The sequence below is a fragment of the Antrostomus carolinensis genome, unplaced genomic scaffold (assembly GCF_000700745.2).
Source record: "Antrostomus carolinensis isolate BGI_N321 unplaced genomic scaffold, ASM70074v2 scaffold8951, whole genome shotgun sequence".
NCBI lineage: Eukaryota > Metazoa > Chordata > Aves > Caprimulgiformes > Caprimulgidae > Antrostomus > Antrostomus carolinensis.
Genome location: NW_010291937.1, coordinates 30,263 through 56,983, shown reverse-complemented (window position 1 = coordinate 56,983; position 26,721 = coordinate 30,263). Strand labels below are relative to the sequence as shown.

At 41.8% G+C, this 26,721-nt stretch overlaps 1 protein-coding gene across 1 annotated transcript in view; it reads right to left on the bottom strand.

Moving 5' to 3' along the window:
- The window catches only part of LOC104531774 (microtubule cross-linking factor 1), a gene marked incomplete at its 3' end in the record, with an annotated part of 64,761 nt that overhangs the window by 18,781 nt on the left and 19,259 nt on the right, over positions 1 to 26,721 (bottom strand). Inside the window, exon 3 of the mRNA XM_029087167.1 lies at positions 2,040 to 2,099. Within this exon, the coding sequence (XP_028943000.1) occupies positions 2,040 to 2,099 (60 nt within the window). The remainder of the gene's footprint in view (positions 1 to 2,039; positions 2,100 to 26,721) is intronic.

The following is a 26,721-nucleotide window of genomic DNA, read 5'->3' as shown; positions in this document are numbered from 1 at the left end:
AATAAAAACTTTTTTTCTTCAATACTGCTAGAGGTGGGTTAGTGCTACTATGAATTCTGCTTTTGTAGGACTTTAAGACAATAAATTTCACAGGTACTATTTACTCGATGTGCCTTGTGGTGGGTGCAATCTTCCAGCTAATTTTCATTATGAGCTCCCAGTAAGTAAAAACACTGGTCTTGCTGTATGCTATACATAGCTGTAAGCATGTGGATGCACAGAATCTAAGTTTGTGGTTGCTTTTCACAAAACACGTAATGGGTATTTGAACTGATTTTAGGTATTTAAGGCAGCTGTCCCTAAAAAGCAGTGTTTTGAACCAGCCCCCTGGGCTGTGTCTGTACTAAACCTTTTGGGCCATGCCACAGGACCCAGTGGCTATTTGACCAGGTTGGGCACTTGCTGTGGTGCACTCTGGTCTCAACCAGCACATACCTCTGAAAGGATACCTGGGTTTGGAGACAGCTCTGGGTAGCACCCTAGAGTTGGGAGAGAGCAAGGACATGCACCTATAGGCTGGGCCATGTCAATGTATAAGATTTTTTTCTCAGTCTCCCACCCTAAAGAATTGCTGAAAAAACCTGAATGGCCACCTTGCACAGTGCTGTCACAACTGTTTTTGTTTCAAGACCAAATCCTTTGCTTGCTTGAGTTACGATGTGTGTGTACAGTGCAAAGGTTTTTTCCTTGAGTGGTTTCTGAGATCACTTCCCCACATTGTGAGTGGAGCAGAGCTGACTCAGGGTTAGTTGGATAATTTTATGAAGTCCTTCTTAAGGCTTTCCAAGGCAAACTTCAGCTGCTGTTAATGCCTGGATTTGGGTGGAGGAGGTAAGCACAAGGAATCCGTTCCCTCTCCACCACTCTGTATTTCCAGGAATGAGGAAAGGAAGGACAGTGCCACCTACAAATGCCGGTGGACACAACCGTGCCTTCATGTAGCTTTATATGTGATTTGCATGTGTGCGGGCACATATATATATTTAATCCATGTATTTTACAGGCTTGCACAAAAACAATCTCTCTGACCTGACTCACAACTTAAAAAATTCTCTGTAGCAGGCACTCCAGGTGGAGAGCCCAGTGCCTCATTCTGAGGTCTGATGAAGCCATGCTTGTATTGGCTTGGCAGGGATGCTTGGTCTGCTTTGTCCCGGGAAAGCAGGCTGCAGCCCCTGGCCACCATGAGCCCCGGTTTGCCCACCCTACCCACTCAAGTGCAAGATGATACAATGATTTATTATGGTTATTATTACAAATCAATGGATTTTAAGACTTCATTGACTCAGAGAAGACCCACAGGGTCTCGGTTGCGTACACTGGGCCTGCTGAGGGGGCAGCAGGGGAGGTGTAATCTTTCTCTAGCAAAGGCATGATGTTGCTCTTGGCTCCTTTTGCTGCAAGGTGAAGCACTAACCCCACCTCTCCGGCTATAAACAGTAACTGTACGGATGCTGGGAAAAGCACAAAAAGCAGAGGAAACTGGGCAGACTCCTTCCCTGAGAAGGATCAGCCTACAGGATTTCAATAAAACCGGTGTCTAACTGGTGCTAACTGGTGACTGAGTGGGTAGCTTAGGCTCTGTGCTGTATCTCAGCCTGGGGGAGCACAAGTTCACATGTTGTCCCCCGACACCAGAGAGAGATGAAACCCGGGGCTGTGACATGAGCGCTCACAAGGTGCCATTACAGCACGTCAACCGCATCCCCTGCCAAGATGCTCATTAGCACAAAATCTTTGGCACCGCATATAAATTTAGTTAGTCCCTAAGCTGTGATCCAATTACTTTGTGAGGCAAGGTGATTTTCTCTTCTTACAGAAAACCTGCAGCCTGAATCTGCAGATACAAGCACAACAAGCCCAAGAAGCTGCACAGTTTAGAGATCACACTTGTGTCCTAAATTGCTTCTACATTATTTCTGGTAGGTTTAATTGCACTCTAGTTAATGTACCTGATAGCCTTGTCAACACCCATAAAAAGAAATTTTCAGTTTTATCATGTGATTTTGCTCAAAATTGCATGTTGTTGAAAACCATACCTGGGTAAATGCCTTTTTTTCTTTATGCATTTCTCTGCTGCCTCGTCTCTTCAGGGAACTCTGCAATAGAAGCAACACTGAGTTATTGATAAGCTAAATACAAAGCTTGCAAGTTTGTCAGGGCTCATCACCATAAAACTAATCGAGGAGAAAGCAAGAATATTCTCCTGAGCAGCTGGGGGTTTAATTTTTTATATTATCACTAAAAAACCAAGATGATCAGGGCTTTGTTGGTGAATTTTTCAATGAGCAAAATTTCCCCCCCCCACACACAAAAAAAAGGGAATAAAATTAGTTAAAAGTTCACAAAGGAAAAAAAAAAATATTTTCTTCTCCTCTGGACCACTGCAATTTTTGGCAAAACTTTCTTTTTGCATGGGGCAATGATTTATGTTTGATTAATCCAGGGCAGAAGTCCAAGAGTGTTACTCACAGTGCATGTGAAACACATTGTGGAAAACTCAGAGGAAAGCAACCTCCCCCCCCAAAAAAGGGAAGGACACACATGTTTAAGCTATGTGGTATAACATTATTGGTTAATCCGTGCTAGCAAACCTACTGAGGAGCCCAGATAAAGACAAGGTAATTCTTCAGGTATTTATTAATTTACTTTATAAATTAGATTTGACTGTCTTTGCAAATCTTTATATCCCTTTATAAGCAGGCTTTTTAGGACATGGAAATAATGGTCACCACCACTGCTTGGTTTTCAGAAACCTCTCAGCACCGAAATGGAAAAGGACATTTTTCCTGAGAAGCGGAAGGTGGACCACTGTCAAGATGTTGCCAGTGTTTGCACTGACTTGTGCCTCAGGATGAAGTTCAAACCAGTGTGAGCTGGGTCTATGTAGAAAAGGCATAAATGTGACTTTTGTAGGTTGAAGTATCAGACGGGAATGATAGATATTGGTAAAAAAAAAAAAAAGGGAAGCTAGAAATTATGGAGTAATTTGTATTCAAAGCTAGCCATATTGTGTTCTCTCTGCCCAGAGCCTGAAGGCTGATACTCCCCAGCAACCACTCTGACATTGTGGCCTCTTTTATTTACTACTTCTGTTTGTATTTGCTCTGTGGGGGATGATTTCTAGCTGAGGTGAAGCCTGGGCTGTCATGGGCTTGCCCACAGTGTGCCTCCCCTCTGGCCTGTGTGATGGAGAAGCGTGCCCAAACCAGTGCCAGCTCCTGAGTCCGACAAGCTAAATCCCAGGCTCTGCAACCGACGTTAACCCAGCGCTGAAAAACATGAGCCCAGCGAAGAGGAAAGGAAAGGAGGGAGAGGTATCCTGTTAATTAGCTAAGTCCAGCCTCGTGCCTGGCTGTGAGCTGTCAAAAAACATGATGTGAGCTCGGGGTCAGAGGCACACATCCCATGCAAATCCCAACTAAAAGCTTTCCATGGCTTTGTGGTTTCTGACTGTTAAGCTATGCAGCTACTGCAAATTATAATTATTGCACACTAAGACAAATCTCTCCTTCTGCTCTTTGTTATATACAGTTAAGTAGTTAAAACCCATTCATACGTGGCACCATATGCCCAAGACATACTACAGTTTATTTTCTGTTAATCTGCTCTCTACTTTAATCTAGTGATTTCCTATAACTAATGAAGCTGAGTAAGAAAAATGGAGTTTTTTTGATACTGAAACAGTTTAATGAAAAAAGACTTTAAACACTAAAAACATTATATGAAAACCTGTTACACAAGCTTAGCCAGGATAAACAGTTCATCTTTTTTGTTTAAATGTGGTGTTATTCTGGAAACAGATACGTAACTGAAAGCAGTCACTAGTCAGCAGCATCATGCCCCAGTACGCAAGACAGGTCACTATGGCTGAAGAGATATGGGGCATTGCCCTGGTCCTCACACTCACTGCTCTTCTGTGTGACTTCAAGAAGAGTAGCTTGAGCAAGAGGATGTTGTCTGGTTACTGTGCACACTGTTTTATGAGAGCGGCAGAGAGAACTGGGGTTGTTTAGCCTGGAGAAAAGGAGGCTGAGGGGAGACTTTATCACTGTCTACAACTACCTGAAAGGAGGGTGTAGAGAGGTGGGGGTCGGTCTATTCAACCAAGTAACAAGCGATAGGACAAGATGAAATGGGCTCAAGTCGCACCAAGGGAAGTTTAAATTTGATATTAGGAAGAACTTCTTTACTGAAAGGGTTCTCAGGCATTGGAATGGGTTGCCCAGGGCAGTGGTGGGTTCCCCATCCCTGGAGGTATTTGAGTCATGTAGACGTAGTGCTGAGGGACATGGTTTAGAGGGGGACTTGTCAGTGTTAGGTTAGTGATTGGACTTGATGATCTTAAAGGTCTTTTCCAATCTAGGTAATTCTGTGATTCTGTGATTTGTTAAGTTCTTAGAATCTACCAGTTTCTGTAGAGGCCTCAATGCATGACTGTAGCAAACAGCTACCAAGCATGCTAGAAATGCAAAATCTTGTGTCAAATACTAAAAACCTCTTGCTTTTACCTATAAGCAAAAGGTTACTCTTAGACACATCCAACTTGAGAAGCTAGTGGATAAAAACACATGGGTTACACTGTGCAAGAGAAAGTAATAAAGCCTTTGGCCTGTTGTACATTATAATACTTGGAAGTACTGGTACATGATAATACTTGGAAAGTAAGGGGAAAGGAATTAAAATTTAGGTAGGAGACATGGATGACACATTGAGAAACAGGCAAGTAGCAGTCTGGCTTTGAAGCTCCACTCCTCACTGGAAAAATGGATTTCACAGATCCAGACTAACAAGTTTGTAATATATTGCCCTAGATGGGGGCCTCGCTTTAAGCATTTTCACACTGTCCTGTTTGGTTTGCGTACCTTCTGATCAATGTTTGGCTGAGATATTGCTTTCTATTTCCATAATTCTGAGACTCATCCTTAGGCTGAGTCTGTCCTCAGCATAAGAAAAAGAATGGGATATTTACCTCTGGGGGCTAACAGTGGATTAAAGGGAGAAACCTCCCTCCCACGTGTCAGTGGAGTACTAGAAACACAGGCATGGCTACAAGGGACTGTCTGGCCAAAACCCCCTAAGCCCTGTATGAGAGCTAGGAAAGATCTTCATGTCACTACTATGGGACCAGGCTGCACGTGTGTATGAAACACCAACCAATATAGCTGATAGTTCAGTAGGACTAAGGGCAGAGAGTGCCGCTGCAAAAAGAAGTAGGTGGAACACGCTACAAGCTCAAATGATTTAAAATGTAAAATGTTGCAATAAAGGAGCACTTCTCTTTGAGGTACAGGAGATCGGCATCAGAAGCTGATATCAATTAATGCTAGAAGGAACATTTCTATACTCAAGAAGCCAACAAGGATTGGCCATCTACCAAAATGTCTTTCAATAATAGTTAAACAAGATTTTGTTGGTCCTTTAGTTAGCATAGTCTCTTAGGAAAGAGGTTACTCACTGGACATTTTCTACCTTCACAGTTTTACTGTAGTTTGTCTCCATACCTCTCAGCTACCAAGGAGAATTAATATATTGGGGTAATAAATTGCCCAATGTTTTAAAAGTTAAACTTCCCAAAAGACTATTGGATGTAGCAACTACAGTATTAACAGCAGGAAGAGACAATTATTTTCACTTTCCCTAGGAGCCTAGCACAGACAGGAAGAGATAATTTGTGTCTTCCAGTGAATTCCATTTTTAACAGGTCCAAGAAAAGTCCTGCAAACTGAGCAGTGACAGCGAGACTACTCACATGGGGAACAATGAGCAGGAGTCAATGCACTGGAATTAGAGGTTGTTCAAGACATGGAAATAAAGTTTGAGTTAAGAGCAGTCATACATGTAAACACATTATATGACCCAAGTTTTCATACTGAGGCAAGTGCTGAGTAGGATAGGAATAGAGTTGTGAAAGGCAGCAGTAGAGAAGGACTCAGATAGTAAGACAGAACCAAGAGTCCCTATGAGCTGCCAGTCACTTTGGGTGCAGTCTGGCATATACACAGGCAAGCGTGGGCATCATATGTGCATCAAACTGAACCTGCAAAATCAAGTAGTCAGCCATTGAAGTGACGTCTGCAACTTAAAAACAGAGAGGCTGGCTTGGAAAGTCCGTCCCTGAAGGCAATTTCTATCACTGTGATGTGTGAGGAATTATGCACAAGCATCACTGGGGCTTATGAGCTGCATAAATAATGTTCCATGTGCAACGATGGCTTGCTACCAATTGCTTTGAAATGTATAATCATGATTTTCACTTGCATTCATTAGAAATTACTGCCTGTGAGAGATCTGACGGTACTTTAAAAGAAAAAATAAATGCACGAGTGACCAAATCCACTTGCTCTAAATACAGCAGTAGGCGAAGCAGCCTGCTTTCATATTACCGGTATCTGCAAGGCTAACAGCTTCCGAGTTGCACATTGGTGTTTCATAAGAGCTAACGTCTTGCTAGCTGTTGAGGCCCTTCATGTTCAAGAACGAACAAAACATCCAGATAGACATAATCTCTGCCCCACAGTACGTGAGTCATTGACAGATCTTGCCAATGGACCAACTCTTCCATAGCAGTTACTCTCCAAGAAACATCAGTGATTTAAATGAAGATAATTCTGCTTGTCATGAATGTGAATCAGAAGAAAACCAGATCCACTTGTAACAGATGGTCAGAAGGTAGATTTATCCCCAAGTGATGTAAATCAGTATTTGTTAACTGCATCGCTAATCACTGCTCAGGAACGCCTCACTGCAAGCATTTTCCAGACACTGTGCAGGACCACATGGGAAGATTATGGCAGAGGATGAAAAAAGCAGGGGATCTCTGCGCTCCTTCTCCGGAAGCACCCCTCCGCACAAATCCAGCTCCACTGGCCACTGCAGGCAGTCTTCTTCTAAACTTTGCAGATTTAGACTTGCCAGACCCTGACATTGAGGGGGGTGGATGATTCCCCTTCATCTCACTGCTTCAGAGCTGCCCCCACTTGCCCAGTCTGGTAAAGAAAAAACCCTTTGTGCACAGCTCTGTCACTCTGAAACCACTAATGAATACACTTTTCTAACAAATGCAGCAGTGAAAGAAGATGACCAGGACCTGTTTCTTTAGGAGGGGTAGCTTTAGCTATCACACTGCAGCTTTCTGAAATCTCCTTCCTGGTATCGTTACCTGCCCATTTGGTGAAAAGGAAGCATATTCCATTTCTACAGCAACATCCCTTTTTTTGTAATGGTAGGACAGGGTGGCTTTTCATTCTTTCTTAAGGCCTGAAGTGTCTCCAAATTCCAAGTATCCAACTGAAGTTTTGCTTTGCTGCCATCCCATGCTTCTGTGTTACAAGGGCTGCACAGTGAAAGTAACGGTGGCAGCTTTTTCCACATTGACTCTCATATGTTTCTACAGGATGGTTAATGGAACTGGAAAATACAATGAAATTCTAATTGCTTTTCAATTGCTGTAGGCCCTTGAAAAAGATATCTCACCAAGCCCTGATAAAGCTGGGTTTGACGCAAGTGATCTATATCTACATTCATTCCCTTGTGTGTTCCATTTACTAGAAACCTCTAAATACTGCGATATTCATCATTCACATGACCTAGCAAAGCAAACCATGTCTGAAATATCATAAGCGTTACAGTTCAGGATAAAAGCCATCCCTTGAGTAAAAAAGCAGCAAAGCACACTAGCTTTCAGCATCAGGTTAAATTTCCCTAATGCTGCATTACTCTATTGTGCTAAGCTTATGAATAGGGGCTTTGGAGGAGCCTCTTTCTTTTGCTCCTCACTACTAACACATGGCACCGGCTGTCTCTCACGGCTTCCCAGTGCCCTTTGCATGTGGACTGATGCTGTCATGATATAAGCTGGCTTGGTGTTTACAAATAATTTGGTGTGACAGGTCTGGGACTGTGTTGTGGGGAGGGTAGCAGCAGGGCTGCACTCACTGTCTGGAGCCCAGGAAGGTGAGACGGCAGCTCTCGGGCAGATGGGAGATAGCTGGGCTGGCTCAGCTCACAACTCACAATTTCACTTAGTATTTGGTCAGTGGAGGCTTACAAGAGGACTTGAAACCAGTGTAATCGTGTTTACTAATATGATAATAACCTAATAATCATTGTAATAATAACTGGTAAACAATTATGGCCCAGTGATGTAACAACTGTCATTAATATAATAAATTAAATCTTGCAACAGACAACTGAAATACTAAACTCTAACTGGTAGATCACCTTCTTAGGCAGTGCTTCTGCCCAAATACTTTTCTTAATACTTCTTAAATCCATTAAAATGTATTTTAAAAGTCTCCGTCTGTTCTATTTTGTTAAGACATAACATATCCAAATTACATTTACATGTGTCCCAATATATACTGAAAATATAACACACTGTGACCAGACTTTCTTGCATATTTTCCATGCCATTTCAGATGAAGAAAACCAGAAAGAAGCCAGGTAAAATGCTGCAGACGGTGCTGCTTCTCCCTCTCCTGCTATACCACTGCTGTGATGCTGATGTGCTGGGAGCAAACACGTCCCTCCACACCTTGTCACCCCTCTGCTTGTGCAGCTGTTACATGTGAGTTCCCCATGCTGTGCCCATCCCTTAACCCCCACATGGCAGGCACACTTGCTGACCCTCTGCCGTGGCATCACCTCCCTTCCAGCCCCTGCACCAGAGGAGGAAACCACAGCCACACATCCCTCGCAAACCGGCAGGCAGGACTGGCAGCATCGACCAGGTAGTGCTCAGAAAGGGGATGAGGGGTTTACATTCCCAAAGGAAGATAATATGAGAGCATTTACTGCTGATCAATGCCCATCCAGCCTGGCACTTTCTGTAGCACAGGTGATCTATTGTAGGCATACATGTTTGAGTTTTTTGTTTTGTTTTGATTTTTTCTCAGAAAAAGACTAAGAAGGCAGTATATGCACAGGGACAGATACCTGTTCTCCAATTGCAGAGATAGAGCTCACCCATTTTCTGCCACAAAGAGCATTCAGAGAGCAATGCTACATAACTGGTGGTCCCAGTATCAGGACAGCCTTCAGCACACTGGAGAAACAAACTGTAGAGTTTGACAGCAATGGGACAAAACATGATTTGGTGTCGGTAAAGGAGATGAGGGGAGTTTAGTAAAGCCCCAAGCTCATACTAGGTCCAGAGGTTACTGCAGCAATTTATGGCACCAGAAGAAGGAGAAAACACACCACTCTACAATCTCTGTAGTGTTCAAAGTATAGGTGTAAAGAGCAAATCTCATGGAATCTAAAAAAAATATATTTTTGGAAGTCTTTTTGCAGAGAAAGATATTCAGATCTGTACAACATCTGCACTTTCTGCACTAATAGATCAACAGCCACAGGACTGTTTTTTGCTTTAGGGATGGAAAGAAAAATTTTCCTTGAGCAGACAACTATAAGTACAAGCATATTCAATCTCCCCTGGATTAGAGCAACTTGCTATTTCTATAAAGTATTAAATGACATTCTAAAGAAGCAGAGAGATTAAAGGCCAACTGCAATGATCCCCAACGAACATGTTCCAGATAGTCTTTGTAATCCTCAGTTGCACATCTATTATTTCACAATTTTAAGGACACTGCACTCTGAAAAAGGGGTTTAGGAAAATAGAGCAAAAAGACAGCAAATTTACACTTTGGTAGCTGGTGACATTTTTGAACCTCAGATAGCTGCTACCTGTGATGCACTATCCTATACGTCATTCAATGCACACAATCATTTACCAGCAGGTGATGGGTGACCGCCGAGACATCCATATTCAGCAAGCCATGGGAGTCACAGTTAGTCACACAAATAAAGTTAGTTCTGCTACAACCAACAAGGTCATCAATTATAGGAATGAAATTCAAGCCAGAGCATAGCTCTTGTAATCAAGAAATGGTGAAGCCTGGACCAAGGCAGGCACAGGTGACAAGAAGGGGATGTAGCTCCTGCAAACACACCAGTCCATTGGTAAGCTGTGGCACATGATGCTCCAGGAGCAGCAGTGCAACATCCACCCACTCTCCCAACACATTCTGTGGGGCAAGAGCTACTCTCATGGGAGAAAAGTGCTAGGCTACCTATGAGCCCAACTGCAGCTGGAAATGGCCGGGAGGGAAAGAAATTTTTGGAGTGAGTTTAATTGCAAAAGCTGCATTTCTTTAGTAAAACCAGTCTGTAAAGATGTGTCAGTAGCAACCTTGTGAATACCAGATGAAAAACTCTACATGATGGATATAGCTCCACAAAGATATGTTTGGAAAGGAGCATGACAAGTTCAAGTGGGAACACAGTGCTTTAAACACTAAAATTCAAAATGCAAAAAAAAAATTACAAAGGTGACCATGGACATTATCAGCAAATTATTCCAGTGTGAAGCATATTTCTGAGGATACTCTGATCTAGGTGGGTATCTGGGTTACCCTTAACCATTTTGTCTGCTCCTGGGGCTGGGCTGTGGTTGTCTGGGAACCTGTTCCCACTGCTTGCAGGGAGCTGGGGTGACTCTGTAGGTGTGCAGAAGCACCACTGCTCTGAAGCCTAAACAAGCTGCCTCAGCTCCCTGATGAGTTTCATGATCCCCGTCTCTGGACACAGAGAGGGATGCTCCAACCCTGAGGACCAAAGAAACAAATGAAAGTCATATTGTGCATTACTGGGTCTTACGTGGGAAAGGAGATCTGGGACAGGGTCTTCATGCTCTTAGACCTCTGAAAGCAGGTCCTAGGGAGATGGGTGAAAGTGCGGGTGAGACAACACTTCTTGGTCTGCTCTGTAGCTTCTGGGAAGGACAAATGGCTTTCCCGTCCCTCGGTGCAGAAGCTGACCACCCCGAGCTTCCCCACTGAAATGGCTCGGTGCCCTGGGGTGCTGATTTCTAAGAAGACAACAACGCTCAGCACCTGCCCAAAGGAGGAATTTGCAGCTTCAACTTCGTTGGTATTTACCTCTCTACAACCGTCCTATTCAGGGCCTAACTGCTGCACTTTGCTTGGATGCAGATTTGCTTATGAAGCACAATGTTTTATCTATTTTCCCAAAACAGAAGAGAGAAAGAGGGTGGCCCATTTATATTCCCTTAAAACAGCAAAAGGATGAATTTCACCAGTCCAAACTACTCCAATAGTAATAACCCAAGGCAATTGCTTTATTCAAGCAATGTATTGATTTTAGGATACAAGACTAAGGGACTTGGATCATCACCTCTTATGTTGTTATATGAATTAAACATAAAAAAAAATGATTAGGACATCTTTGCTCAGAGATGGTCTTTTTCTTCCTTGGTGTATATTATTCTCACTTTTTTTTTAGTCTAATTCATAACTTCCAACTTTCATCACTCCTTTTGACAGTTTAGTCTGCGCTTTAAGTACTCCAGGGGAGGAGATCTCATCTCTGAGAACTTATCCCACGGTCCTCCTCTCTGCCTCTCTTGTTAATGGCTAACCAAGCACAAAAATCATAGAATCATTTAGGTTGGAAAAGACCCTTAAGACCATCGAGTCCAACCACAGACCTAACACAGCCAAGTTTACCATTGAACCATGTCCCTAAGCACCACAACTACAAGTCTTTTAAATACCTCCAGAGACGGTGACTCAACCACATCCCTGGGCAGCCTGTTCCAATACTTGACAGCCCTCTCAGTTAAGAAATTTTTCCTAATATCCAATTTAACCTCCCCTGTTGCAACTTGAGGACATTTCCTCTTGTCCTATCACTTGTTACTTGGGAGAAGAGACCAACACCCACCTTGCTACAACCTCCTTTCAGGTAGTTGTAGAAGCCTAAATGGCAATACAGATGCACTTAAAAAAAAAAAACAAAAAACAATTATTATGCTCAGTAACACCCAGCATTTCCATTCCCCTGTGTGGGATGAGCTGCAGGCACACAGCTAGGGCTGGATTTCAGGAGCTTCTTCTGCAAAAGAAACCTTGTACCCTCCAGTCACCACAGCCATGACCAGCCCTGAGCCGAGGCAGCAAGTAGGAATGGACTGTGTCTACACTGCATTAGTTGCTTGGGAAACTTCTCTTCTACCATTTCCTAACCTTTCAAGTAGCTGAATTTGTAACCCTCATCACGTTGTATACATTTTTTAATTATGGTAATTATTATGATAACAAATGATGACTGACAGCACTTGGGTTTGATGGCTTTCTCTCAAAGGCTACAAAATAATACTCTTTTCTTTGTACTTTTACACATCTGCTGTAAAATGTATAATCTCAGTCTTTTGCTGCGAATATATACAGTTCATCAACAAAGTGGCAAAATCCCACTCCAGCTCTCTGGATTGTGCTTCTGCACATCTAATCTCAAATACAGAATGGAATATGAAAAAGGTGAGCAGCACTGTCAACTTCACAAGTCCCTGAAAGCTGTTGCCAGTGCATCCCCAGTTGCAACCATGCCCTAAAACACACCAATTACAGGGAAGAGTTTACTAATCCCATTTGCACAGCTTGTTGATGCTGCTGCCTGGTTAAAGAGGTGTCTGAAGGTGATTTGAGAATCAGCTTTTGAAAAATAATTTTTAGACAGTAATTCCAAAGTCCTTCTAATCACTGAGTATTTCTCATATCAAAGTACCTTAGAGCAGGAAGATCCTCATGTGTTGTGTATTTAATTTGCCTACTCCAAAGAACCTCTTCATATGTGGAAAGCTTTGCAAAGCACTCAGGAAGAGCAAAGCAGCAATGGTGTGCTTCTGCTGGGGACTGCAGGCTGGGAAAATATTATGGGGAAGTACCTTTTAAATGTACTTCTTGACAAAAAAGAAAAAGAGGCACTTTTTTTTTTACTATAGATCAGCATATAAAGTACAGAGATTTAACCATATACAAATGGCTAAATATCAGATAACACCATGGAATATAATTCTGTGCTAAAATCACATCAATCTCCACTTTTAAATTATTTTTTAAAAAAATTACACTCACATTTTCAGTGAGGTCTGGACTAGGGCTTCAGACAGTGTAGGGCTCTTGTCTTCTCTGAAACTGAAGTTTGGAGGAGACTGGACAGCATACAGCAGTTGTTGCAGAGAGGTATCTAATGGTCACTAATCCACAACTAGTGTTTTTCTGCTGTGATTAAAAGTAAGGCAGCAGGGATGTCTGATGAAAGAACGTGATCAGGTCATGTCCTGAAGCCATACTGAGTCTGATAGGCAAGAATACAAATCTAGGATTATTTTGTGAAGCCTGAAGAAATAGCAAGTGCAGATTTGTTAGGGGACCTGATAAACCTTTGCCTCTTTCTACCCACCTGCAAAGCAAAACAAAAAAGGAAAGAAAAAGGAAATACCTCAAACCTTCTAGCTAAATATTCCTTCTCTACCACTGATCAGGACAAGGGTTCCCAAAAGGCTGTTACTCTCCTGGCAATAACAAAATGGAAATGTTTGAGCCACATCAGTGGATGAGCTTTTGACCTGAAACATGGCAACTAACAGCAGAACAGGCTTTATCCCAGCCTGGGTGTAGAAGATTAATGACTATGAATAATATGTATGCATTAGAGTGAATAATGACAGCCCAGTGAAGGGACTGCCAGAGACTCACCATTTTTTTTAGATCATTATTTCTCAGATGACAGAAAGTATTATAATGAGGAAAGTAATGCACTTTTCATTTTTCTAATCAAAACATTAAAACAGTTTCTCTCTACCATTTAATTCATTGCTCACTCTTTCTTTCTGCATCCTCAGCTACCTGAAAAAAGCAGCTCCTCACAGGTAAACTGTTTCTTAGCTGAGGGCCCACCCTGTCTCAAAGGGTGTTGCAGTGTCAATGCTTAAAGCAAGAGCATGAATGGCTGCCTTAGTAGCAAAATAACTGCACAATCTGAATTCCCAGTGGTCCTAAAGCAGGTGTGCTCCAGTTGTTACCTGGGTGCACGCTCTGCCCACCAACCAATGAAGGGGAATCAAACTGCGTATGGGACTGATCTACTAATGCAGCTCCTGATTAGAAATGAAAAATTCATGTGATCACAGTTTTTATGGAAGACCTCAACAAAATATGCATTTCTACTCTGTTCTTAGAAATCTCAGTGTGCTTTTCTTCTGGTTTGTTTGAGAAGCCTGAAGTCCCCAGACCCTTTTTGGCAGCTAATTTCTAAGACCCTGGCAGTCTTGACACCTAAAACACTGGGAAGTAGAGAGTGAATAAAACCACAGGCAATTAGCAGCCAGTCTCAACCCAGACGTCACTTCAAACCCTTGTTTTTCCTTTCCTCACTGCTCTACCTTGCCAGACTCCCAGAAGCCCTGAAGAGAGCACCAAGGCAGGCTCTGCATAAACAGAAGCAGAGAAGCACCCACTTTTTCTCCCAATAAATATCTAAAGCGTGGCAAAGCTCAGGTCTCCCTCTCCAAGCACTGTTTCTCCCCCATCTCATGCAGTGTTTTGCCTCTAAATGCAAAGCAGGAGATGCAGTGCCCTTGTCCTTACAACCAAAGGACTCTCACACGTGTAAAATGAGACTTTTTTTTTTTTAGAGTACCCCATGGTGTGCATTCGGCACAAGTCACTACGCAGAGGGGTGGGTCAGACCCCACATGCTGGGATAGCTGAGCAAGGACTGAAAGCCCTCAGAGATGCACAGTGTCTCTTTGGAAAACACCCGTCCAAAAAGATCAGGCAAAAGTTTGCAGCATACCCAAATAGCCTGAAATATATTGACTGTTCAACACTTGCTTGCATCTGCAAATTCACTAAAAGGACACAAAGTTAAAAAAGTCTAAAAAAAAGGAGGTCAATGAAACTTAGAAACCTTCACCCCATGTGCTCACGTGCTCTCGCACACAGATGTGCGCACACGCGAGCACGCACCTTTCCGTACTCTTTCTCCACCAACCAGCACCACTGCAGCCAGGCGCGCAGTGCCATCCCCCTCCCATACACACACACACATGTCCCCATGCGACTTGGGTCACCAGTGTCAGCACCAGAAAAGCTCTTCCTGGCCACTCCAAATGCCCTGAATGACATCCAATTTCCAAATCTGGCTTCATTATTTTCTCTTTATTTTGCATATAACTGAAGTATGAATTTCTAACACATTTTCATTTACATGGGAAAACTGGAGAAAGCTGTTTGTGCCCCAGAAAGAGACTAAGAAACTTGAAACAAAAGTAGATCTAGAGCTAAGCAAAATAAAACTCTGAGATAATTATTTTTAATGACTTGGAACTGAAACTCATTTGGATGAATCCTCTTCAGATTTTGCCTATTCATTTCCCTAACTGTCAACATAAAAATGGCAGGCTTTAGCCAAACAGTCTACCTTTTTAACAAAAACTAAAGTGAAAGCTTGTTGCAACCTTAAATTCTAAGAGGCACAAATTATCAATTTCATTAGAAGGTATATACTTATCTGAACTCTCCTCCCACTTTTCAGATAATAAAACTACTCACACTTTAGGAATAGCAAATGATTGATCCTGACTGGTGCCTAAAGAAGGTATTTCTTTTTTTTAACCTCGCTTTCTGCTACTGGGCTCCTGTACAGCATTACATATGCTCTGTATCACTTGTTGCTATGATTCCAGCAGTGACTCGTAGATAGTGCAAGAAAAAATAAGTAGCTTTATGTTCCTTCCAAATGATTCAGCAGGGATTCTCTTTAAAAATAAAATTTTTTGAACACCATTCAGCACTACTGAGACATAAAATAAAAAGTTCTCTACTCTCAAATAAGACAAAAATAATAATAAAAAAGTAAAAAAACTCCAACCCAACAATCAAAATTCAATAACCATTTTTATTTCTACAGATCAAAGTGACTCTATAGTATTTGCAGCTATTGAGGCTCCAAAGTTGTGCTGCATGTACTGTTGAGTGGTTCATTATTAGTCATGCCAGGCATCTCACTGACCTCACTTCAGTATGAACTGCAGAATCACAGCCCTATTATGGGCAGGGCCAATGTTTATGCACACTTGTCAGATTTCACACGGCTCCTCTGAATGACACACTCTGCTCTGGCCCTGCTTTTCTTCTCTTTAGGCACCTCTTTCTTTTGTCTGTCCTCTAACTTCTATGTGGCTTTTCCTAATAAACGAGAATTTAACCAGCAAGCCTCCCTGCAAACTCACATGTAGGACTGTACAGTTCTCACAAGGAATGCTAGGCATCCTCATTAAGAAAATGAAATATTCAGTCATACAATAAACGAGCAATGGAAGGATACTGGCTGGCCAACACTAAAGAGCTGAGCCCAGGGTAAGAGCTGAGGGAATGGAAAAGACTTTTAAAATTCTGCAATTACTGTCTGCAAATAGTCTGTTGAAAATACTCTGGGCTACAGATGATCGTACTTCTACTAAATGCTTTAAAAAGCAGATTTGACAAGCTTTCCTCTGAACCAACTGCTCTTCCTCCCAAGTTTGTCTGGAAATAGTATTGTCTATAGAAGCCAGGGGACTCTGATTTCTTTCCTAAGAATAATAATGCTTTCATACATAGAAGTGTCGCAGTTTGGAAGCAATGCCAGGTGTCCCTGCGGGCTGCATGGAGGGAGCGATGTTCCCGCTGCTGCCGTTGCATTAACACTTTCCCAGTGCAGAACAGCACTCCTGATGTAATTCACAGCATGAAACTACACGGGGTCTAATGCGCAAATAATCTGCAGAAGCAGTATTTTCCTTTTGGTTGGATTTTAACAATGAATGCAAATACATATAAGGCTTTTATAGTCTGAATGTTTCTGTTCAAATCTTTTGATTGAAAAGCCTTTTTTTCTCAAGCACTGATCATGAAAACAGAACCTAAAAACCAACCAGTCCTTTTCTGAATCAATATTCTTGGTACAACAATGCAATAATGTTACCTAAGGGGTTACAGTTTATAACATCATCACTAGTTCTTTCATTTTTACTTGGCTATTTCAGTCTTTTAAAAATGAAAACAGAATAACCTTAATGTAGAAAATCCTGCAGTGTTGAGGTGTTTCTTAGGGTACTAGTTTGGTAGTATACTGTCAGATGGCTGCTCCCAGACTAGAGATAAGCTAGTATTTTCAGCTCTTCTGGAAATTTTTTAATTTTACAATTCTGTTTCCTTATGATCCTACTGTTGCTTTCCTATCTGTCAGTGTGTCACCACAGAGAGATTAGCTGACATTTCAGACTCCATTGAAGTCTCTTTGTCCTCTCCCACATGACGCATGAGCTGCACATTGCAGGACCCCAAACAAAAAGAGATAACTGGCAACAAAGTGGCCCAGTGCCCACACTGCTGATGCAAATTTCTCCAAACCATGAGTTTTAAACCTCATTACTCTTGGATGTTTGTGCACATGTGCCTGGGTCTTTGTGCACAGTTGTAAAAAGTTGATAAATGAAGAAAAGAAATATTGATTTTTCTCTTTTTCCCTATAATTGGATATTTATTATGCAAATAACCCCTGAAATATGTAGACTGTCTTGCAGAGCCTTGAGGAGGCTGCACAGTCAGCAGAGTCCAAAAGTTCAGCTGCAAAGGCCAGGCAGACTCACAGAAAAAGGAAGAAAAATGTCCTGAGACCAACCCCCACTTCAGAGCAGAACAAGCAGATTATTCTGCAAGAGAGGTCATGATTTTGATTTCTCTACAGCTCTATTTCTACTGCACACAGACAGACAACCAAAGCAGCAGATGCAAGCAAGGATGTGGTAAAGAAGAATGCTGAATTCTAGTTTAACACAAATTTTTGTATCACCTAATTTCTGAACTGCAGTTTTCTCACGTACGTACCCCAAAGGATTGTTGCAAGGATTAAATCTTCGCAAGGGTGAATCTTTAAATCTGGGGTTAGAAAAGATCTGCATATTATATGTAGAATAGTAGCTATAGTTTAAGGTCACTTGATTAATCCCCAGGCAATAGAAATTAAAAGATCATCTGATAGCCGTTGTGTAATTACCTTACAGCGCATTTAGAAAAGCTATTATCCTGGGATAAAATCTGTGCATAATTTGGCATAACATAAAAAGCAGACAGATAGTGCAAACAAATATACCTAAGATGATTCCACAGTCACACAAATAGCAGCCATAATTTATTATTCGATTTCCTTTGATGTTCCCTCACACTGAAAACACATATGTCATTTCATGTTATGGCAGCTATCCTGGAAATGAGGCAAATTCAGCATTGGTGTTAATATGTGCAACCTGGCATAAGCCAGACATGATACAGCTGCTGCCAACAGAGATGAAGTTGGTTCAAAGATCTGTCAAACCGGGAACATGCCGATTTTACACCTTTATGGTCAGCGCGCGCAGTTCTGCTCCCCTATGTAATTCTATACTGTTATCTTCTTCAATGTTAAACATTAAATCAAAAAGAAGAGAAAAAGTAAAAAATGCAGTTGAGATAAGAAGTTCCCCACAAAACACAATAGCCAGGTTTATGGCTCTGAGGAGCTGCTTCTCAGCTGCAGTCCTGCAGTCAGAGACATTCAGATCTCCCTGTTGCAAGCTCTGACAAAAGACAAGGGATCTTCAAAAACAGAAGTGTGTTGAGTTCAGTAGAAGGGGCTGCTGCTTGTATGAAGACTCATGCAGAGAAACAGGCGTACCATTGGGGGGGACAGTAGCACGTTCCTCCTGAGAACACTGTGCATCCTGGGTGACCTCCACTTCTGGACATGAGACCATAAAGTGTTTCGGGCAGAGGAATTTTTTTCAAGTCACTTCTATTAGTTGCTACCAGTGGCTTCACAAGAGCCTGCAGGGTTTGAATCCCAGGGGGACAGGTTGCAAGGGTAAGAACAACTCCCCAAAAGAGTCCTTCCCTTCATTCTTCCTCAAGAAGAGATTAGTTGTGAGGTCAACCTAGTGACAAAAGCAACAGCAATCAGAGACTTGTGTCAGTGGTGAGAGCAGCATGACGGTGGTGAGAGCTGTCTGGCAGTAAGAGGCAGTAAGACACTTAAATCAGATTTATACCTGGAAGTAACAACCTGACCAACAATTAATGAGGCTACTCTAAAGTCTGCCCCAGCTGCTGCTGATCTAGTCCAAAGCTAAACTTGCTTTTCCATGTCCAACCAGTTCTTCCAAGGCACTTCTGGAAAAGTGAGAGAACATGTTATTCAATCGCATCATTTGGTAGGGAAATGCTCAGTCTTAGCTCTCTGCAAACATCTGTAATCTCTGCATCACAAGAATAGCAAAACACTCTTCCTCTCATCTGTGGACCAAAGTCTGACATCAGTTCCATGCTGGCCTGGGCCACTGAAGCTCTTGCTGGATTCACAGGGGTTTTCTGCCCAAGAGATGATTGATTAATCCCCACCCATCTAACAGAAGGAGGCCAGCGCAGTCTGTGCTCCCCTGAATACTGTGCAATCATAGGATTCAACTCAAAGTTCCTAAAGACCAGCAATCGGCTCTTCAGACACTGATCTACCAAACAGTAGGGTGCTCAGCTACAGAATGAAGGAAAAGCAGGAGAGGGCATTTCAGGGGTCTATTGCTAATGAGCGAACCATCTGTCTCTCTTCTTTGTGAAAACTGGCTATTTATTCTGACATTTCCTTTTTCCCAATCAGTTTTTCTGCTGATAACCTTATTATTTTAAAGTAATGTAATCTAATTTTAATGTTAGTACTTGTAGTATTTTTTTAAAAAAGCATGATAATTGTAGCTATCTTAGCAAATGTAAAAATAAAAATGTACCATGCCCATGAGATTAAAAAGGTGCAAGCTATCCAAGCTGTGAAGTCCCACCACAAACAACCCTAGCCGGTGATAATTACACTCATTATTAAGAAAGAAAACCATGGCCACAGCTGTGAAATGAGTGACCAATATTGAATTCTTCACATGGGATCATTCTTCCATCACAAGTGAAAAAAGATGCTGAATGCAAATCAGAAAAAACAAAGGAAAGTCTCACTGTCGGCAAAAGCTTATCATAAATATACAAAATGGGATGGACTCTCTTCTCTCCCTTACTCAATTTACGTCTCTCAAAGGAATGGGTCCATTTCAGGACAGCAGACTGTCCTTGAATGCCTGTAAATGCAAACATCATTTTAGCAGAAATGTAAGAAGAGCATAGAGATTAATCAAGTTGTCTATCCATCTTCCAGTATCATGTCTCTGCTACAGACAGCACCAGCTGCTTCAGAGAAATGGGTAAGAAGCCTGATGGTAAGTTAACAGAGAAAATCTGTTCAGCCAGGAAGTCTCCTCCTTAGTCTTACCAGCTACAGACTAGTTTCAGACCTCAGAGATCAAGTTTTGTGGCCCTTTCAGATTCTTTTTTGCCTGTTTTTGAGCAGTGCCATTACAATCCTAAATCTGAGCAGCTAGGCAATGCCTAGGTACTTCTAGCAAATGAGCATATTCCAAAATTAAAAAAAACCGGAGTATACCGAATTGTAAAATGAGGTCTGAGTACACGTGAGTGGTTATTTTTGGATCCACACTCCCTTTGATTTGTTGTCTCAAATAAAGCATGGGCCAACTCAGAGCTCAGAAATGAAGTCAAGGAAGGCTGTTTCCTTGGATGGGAAGGTAGAACTTGATAGTATCTCTCCAACTAGTTTCTGGTACTCATTTTAATCTCAGCTGAGCCTGTATTTCTTTGTGCATGACTTTATGCCAGGTAGTAAATGAAGAACGTTGCATTTGGACTCACGTTTGGACTTTGGTGAGGCAAACATTTATCCCAAATAAACACTTTGCAAAGGAGCTTTGTCAGCAGTGGCATTTTCTGATGCTTAAACTGAAGTTCAGTTTACCAGATTTATGGAGTTAAAGGAGATATTTATAGAGAAAGGACTGACACATCCTGCTGCCATGAAGGTCTAACAAGAACGTACAGCTCATAGCTATGTCTGGCCTTCAGCTTGATGCCTTTCCCATCAGCCTTTGAGATGTCCATGACATGCAATGAAAAGAGGCATAACAAGCCCTGAGCTAGTACTAACCTAACATCTTTGGGCTGCAAACCAACAGTCAGGGATCAACAGCAGCACTAAATAATGTGAAAATGTACAAATCAAGGTGGTAAAAGAGCTATATCTCTTTTAATAACCTATGTTCAATGAGTGCAGTCCCACATACCAGGAAGCTGGATCAGACCCCTGTATTAAGAGGAAGAAGCTGGTCACCCCTAGTTTGTATAGCGTGCTATCTAGTGTGCTAAACAGTGTGCTAAAGCACTGCATAAAGTCAACAATAACCAAAATCTTCCTTTGATCAAGCAACAGGAGACACCCAAACAGGAACTGCTATGAGCAACCAAACTGGCACAGACTTCTCTTCTGATGGTGAGTAAAGCTTAAGTGACTCTTGCTTATCTGGTGGTTTATCTAAAGCACCTTGAGTATGTCCATATGTCTCTAAGGGCACTGTAGTCAACTGCTCCAAGCAAAGCTGCTTCACTAAAAAGGGACTTCAAAAAACATGTTGTTAGCATTCATCTGTTCCTCATTGCTCCGACTGCATACTAAGTCTGAACAGATCTGGAAAAATGTACTTCCTACACAGACATTTTTTCCTCATTATTGTCTCTCTAAGTACCAAAAATGCAGCTGAAGGCATCAACAGCTGCAATACTGTAAGCTACAAATACGCTACTTACGCAGTAGCAATGCTGGAATAACCAGAGCATGGTGCTACACTTTTTGCAAATGGACGAGTTTTGAGAGCGAACTGATAGAGATAGAGTAGATTTTCCTGCTCCTCTAAGAAAAGCAAGTCCTCCGAGGGCATGTGTTCATCAAACAACAGGACATATATTTCTGGTTTTACAATCTAGTAGAAGAGAATAAAGGCCTAATACCGCCACAATAACCCAGAGTATGTCTCAGCAGCTCTATTCTAAGTTGTTCCTTCTGGGAATATTAAAAAATGTGTTTTTCTTTTTTTTTTTCCTAAATTATGAGCCCAAGTGGTATTGATGGCAATGACTCAAGACAGCCTAGTTACTCACTGACATCCACCACCAGATTGCTAATTTTATTTGATCTGAGAGTGACTGACCCAGGAATACCAAGGCTATTGTAAAAAAGCTACACCTCAAAAAACTGAAAAAAAAAATTAAAGAACAAAAAATGAAGATGCAAGGTTATCTGACTAAAGGCTTTATCACAATAAGTATAAAGACCTGGAGAGAATCAGAGGAACAACAACAGGTGAAGGAACCTAAGTAATCTGATCAATTAAATCAGAGCGTGATGAGTGCTCCATCAAAGAAGATTAAGCTCTTGTCCCTGGAGTGAAACCCACAAAGACCTGAGGGGAAGAAACTTTCTTCCTGGACTGCCATGCAAAGTGTGGGAGCTACTGCCTAAAGGGCCACAGGGCTTATTATGGGATGCAGGGGGAAGCAAATTTGGGGATGGTGTAAAATCTATCCAGTTAGCAGCTTGTCACTTTACGAAGATGAAATACCATATTTTGCAGATCCACCTGCCTACAGTGCGCAGAAAAATAAGTTTAGGGAGAGAAATGGTGCCACTAGACAACCCTTACATTTATTTTCTTTTTCTACTTGGCATTTCTTATATATCTCCAAGGATGTGCCCATAATGTCATAAAGTGCACTATGGCTGTATGTTCTACATGCCCTGTATCTGCATATTTTAGTTATAGGTCTGAATAAGACAGCATTGATACTTTTAGTTATCCATTGCAGTCTTTACTATCTGTGTTCAATTACATGTAAGCATCTCATTTTGACATTAACGGGCATTAATGGACATAGGCTTACCTGTTCTGCACTCACACTGAGCAAAAGATCTCATTATATAAGTTCCCAGGAATGAAAATTCACTCAAAGAAAAAGGATTGAGGCCACTATTGCAGACGATGAATGGGAATCACATACCTATTTCCAAAAACTGGAAATCCCATTCTGAAGTTTCTGACATTCTGGACAGGAACCCAACACTGTCTTCCAAGACCACCTCAAGTTATGAATGCCAGCTTATAAAGGGACTGTGAATCAAGAGTTGTTCCAGTGGGTTAAGAAGATAGGCAGCTTGAAGGGACTAATTGAATGTCTCTTCACATAATTCACCAATATGGTCACAACATGAGGAATCACAAGGACTTTACCCATTCTGGCCTGAATTTAAGCTTTCAATACAGAGCGCCCAATATGAATGGTGACATAACCTAAGGAGCTTTATTTACCTCGGTATACACTGACTAATGGTGATTGACCCCCAATTGCTACTCAGAGGCATCCCTGCTATCAAAAGGTGCCCTAGGACTGGACGTTAGCAGCACGTACAACCCTTAACAGCAACATGGCAGGATCAAGAGAAGCAGACTTAAAATCACAGAGCTGACGTACCAAGATACGATCACAACTTGGTAAATCCCTGACTCAAGTAGCTGAGAGACTTCTGGAGGCAAGTGAGAGTCTACACCAGTCAAGAGCATTTAGTAGGTTTTTCCCTTCAAGCAAGTGTGATGTCTTGTGGCACATAAGGAAAGGCAGCACCATGACCCTCCACGCTGTGTTATTCAGATGGCCGAAGCAAAACGCACCTTCTGCTTTCACAAACTCGGTACGTGCTTCTGGCTTGGATTTGTTTGCTTCTGCTCTTTTGGGACAAGGGCCTCCTTGAGTTAGCAGTGAATTCTGGAAACAGCACAATTAGTTATCTAAACCTCGGCTGCTGATCTTAACATATTTGATATACACACAACTTTCTGGAAAACAGCTGGACCAAGCCCTACCAGAATGTAAAAAAGCAGCTGAATCAAAGATAGAAACCAGGGGGTTTTTAGATCTCATTGCCACTGTGCAGAAAGTCAGCATGAAACTTCTTGGTTTACAGAGTTACTTCATCATTGCTAAATTAAAAATGAGAGTCTGTTAGGGAGAACAATGCTGCAGCCACGTTACAGGAGAAAACTAGAAGAGAGATTGCAAACGTTGCTCGCCTTTTCACAGTTGGCAATATATTCCCCCGACTCACACATACGTAGGAGACCTGCCCACAGTCTGAGTCTGTGCAGGAACTTTGAGTTAGACTATATTACAATCTCTTTCAGTGTGTACCCAGAAACAAGTTTGTCTTCTCGGCATAAATCTTCTTTTACATTATATTTATGCTCCACTGCATGTCTCAGGAAAACATTAGAGGGCTTATCATTGCTAAAATTTCAGCTATACTACAGTCAATGGTTTAGAAAACTATTTGTTGCTGTTAAAACAGTTAATGTAAGCCTCACTTTTAAATTGTAGAGTCTTTATGACAGAGGACCTGTCGTCTGCCTTTTCTGGGAAGTATTTGAAATATTTTAGGGCCACATAAAGTGATAATAATACCCTTGCAATCAAGGTAGTGAAACCTAGCATTTTATAATGATCTCTCTGATAGAAAAGTGTTCCAGAAAAACTCAGGCATACCTATCTCTAATTAGAAGTTTTATTTATAATAAAAAAATATTTCCTCCTTGCCAGATCTAGATTTCACCCCCTTCTGCTTTTTAAAAGGTTTTCACTTTAAACCACACTTTCACAGCAACAAATGGCTTCAAGTTGAAATCTCTTTATTCTTTGCTTTCACCCCACCCTTATGGAAAAAATACCATGGAAATAATGCAAATACTGGCCTCCTTGCCATAGGTCAGCAACAGAAAAATCTGAAAGCGTTAACTTTTTATATAATACTCCTTCTGTCTGCTACATACATTAACATTTAAGATGGAAAATGTTGAAGACCTCCCACCTCCAGTTGTTCAAGAATTTCTTGTTTAGCATCCAGTGCATACTATAACAGATTTGCTGGAACACATATCTCTGCATCCTCAGATGAATACTCTGTGTGTTTGCAAAGGTCTAAGGGATGGCAATGCCAGAAAGCAAAGTTTGTTAACAGCTCCAGACAGTTCTCACTGGAGTTTCGGTGTGCCTCTAATATATATCTCAGTATTCACCTAGAGATCATGCATAATTTCTCTGTGCAGAGCTAGAAGCTGTGCAGTGGGTCAAAGAGCCTTGGGGTTGATATCAGTAATTCCCTGCTATTCCCTGTCCTTGAATATTGGTGCAAAGGAATAGCATCCAAGGAAGTTCCAACTTTCAGTTTTTCCGCCTTTTTGGTAAAGACCTCCCCATATCTTCTTTTCCATCTACCACTTGAATTCCCGCTGAACACAATGAACATGAGTCAGAAGTAGACATATGAAGCGTAACAAATTCCTGAAGAAGAACAAAATCACATGTCACCACTAACCTGATTAAAAAGGTTCTTTGCAAGCCAGTGATTAATCCCCCTTTGTCTGACTTGATTCAAAAGGAGGGAGGGGTGTGATGGGAAGCACAAACTTCCTTCTCAGGTAGCCTTCAACTACCAGATCCTCCATGACATTGCCTACACTTTCACATGTGCAAGGACTTCTAAATCAAGCCTACCCACAAAGAGAGCCATAAGACTCATTTCAAGACCTACTGAAGTGAGTCCAGAGGAGGTCCACGAGGATGATCAGAGGGCTGGAGCACCTCTCCTGTAAGAACAGGCTGAGAGAGTTGGGGCTGTTCAGCCTGGAGAAGAGAAGGCTCTGGGGAAACATTAGAGCAGCTTTCTAGCTCCTGAAGGGGCCTACACGAAAGCTGGGGAGGGACTTTTTACAAGGGCAGGTAGTGACAGAACAAGGGATAATGGCTATAAACTGGAAGAGGGTAGATTTAGATTAGATACAAGGAAGAGATTTTTTACTGTGAGGGTGCTGAGACACTGGAACAGGTTGCCCAGAGAAGCTGTAGATGCCCCCTCCCTGGAAGTGTTTAAGGCCAGGCTGGATGAGGCTTTGAGCAACCTGGTCGAGCAGAAGGTGTTCCTGCTCGTGGCAGTGGAGTTGGAACTAGATGATCTTTAAGGTCCCTTCCAACCCTAACCATTCTATGATTCTATGAAGTGTACATCCACAAATGAAACAACCATATAGGGAGCCCACGTTTCAAAGACATAAATTTGTTGACAACGTAGCACTCTTTAAAATTGTAGTAAAATAGATGAGTATTTAAATTAACCACACACATTAAAATGATAGGTGATTCAAGGGACCAGCTGATGAAGTTACCTATTTCTGAGGAGAGGAAAAGAACAAATCAGGCAAGGTGAGTTTGCTGTGAAGGTCTGCCTAGAGACCAGCACTTTGTGGAAAGCAGTTAAACACTGCTTTATTTATTGAACTCATACAAAAAGCTTTTAATAGTATCTGCCCATCAGTTCTACCCTACGGAAGATAAGAAAAACCACCACTAGTCCCTTCCCCAAGTGACTCAGGACACTATGAAATTCAACACAATACCTAATAAAGATGTACTAAAATCTCACAATCTTCTGGGTCGAATTTTCCAAGTAGTGCTGAGGTGGCATGGGATTAGTTCTTGTCTTCTTCTCACTTCCTCAGTAGTGCCACCAACCTGTACACCCAGCACTCGGCCTGTCTCCTTCTTTCCACTTCCCATCTATGTGAGAACAACTCTTATGCATTAGTCATACTTACTACTCCTGTTTTTCCTGCATCAGATCTGATAAATGTAAAGAGGAGACCAACAGGTTTTATATAATCCCTGTCCAAAGGATTTAAAAACTTGGAGGACACTTTTTAACGTGTTTCAGTGATCAAGGTAAAGGACTACACATATGTCTGTGTGGAGCTTGACCCCTTGCTAGATTCAGCTTCTCCAATCCTGGCACAAAAAGTGGTGCCCACCAGGCTGTGCTGAGCACTGTTGCACCATGTCCATTCCT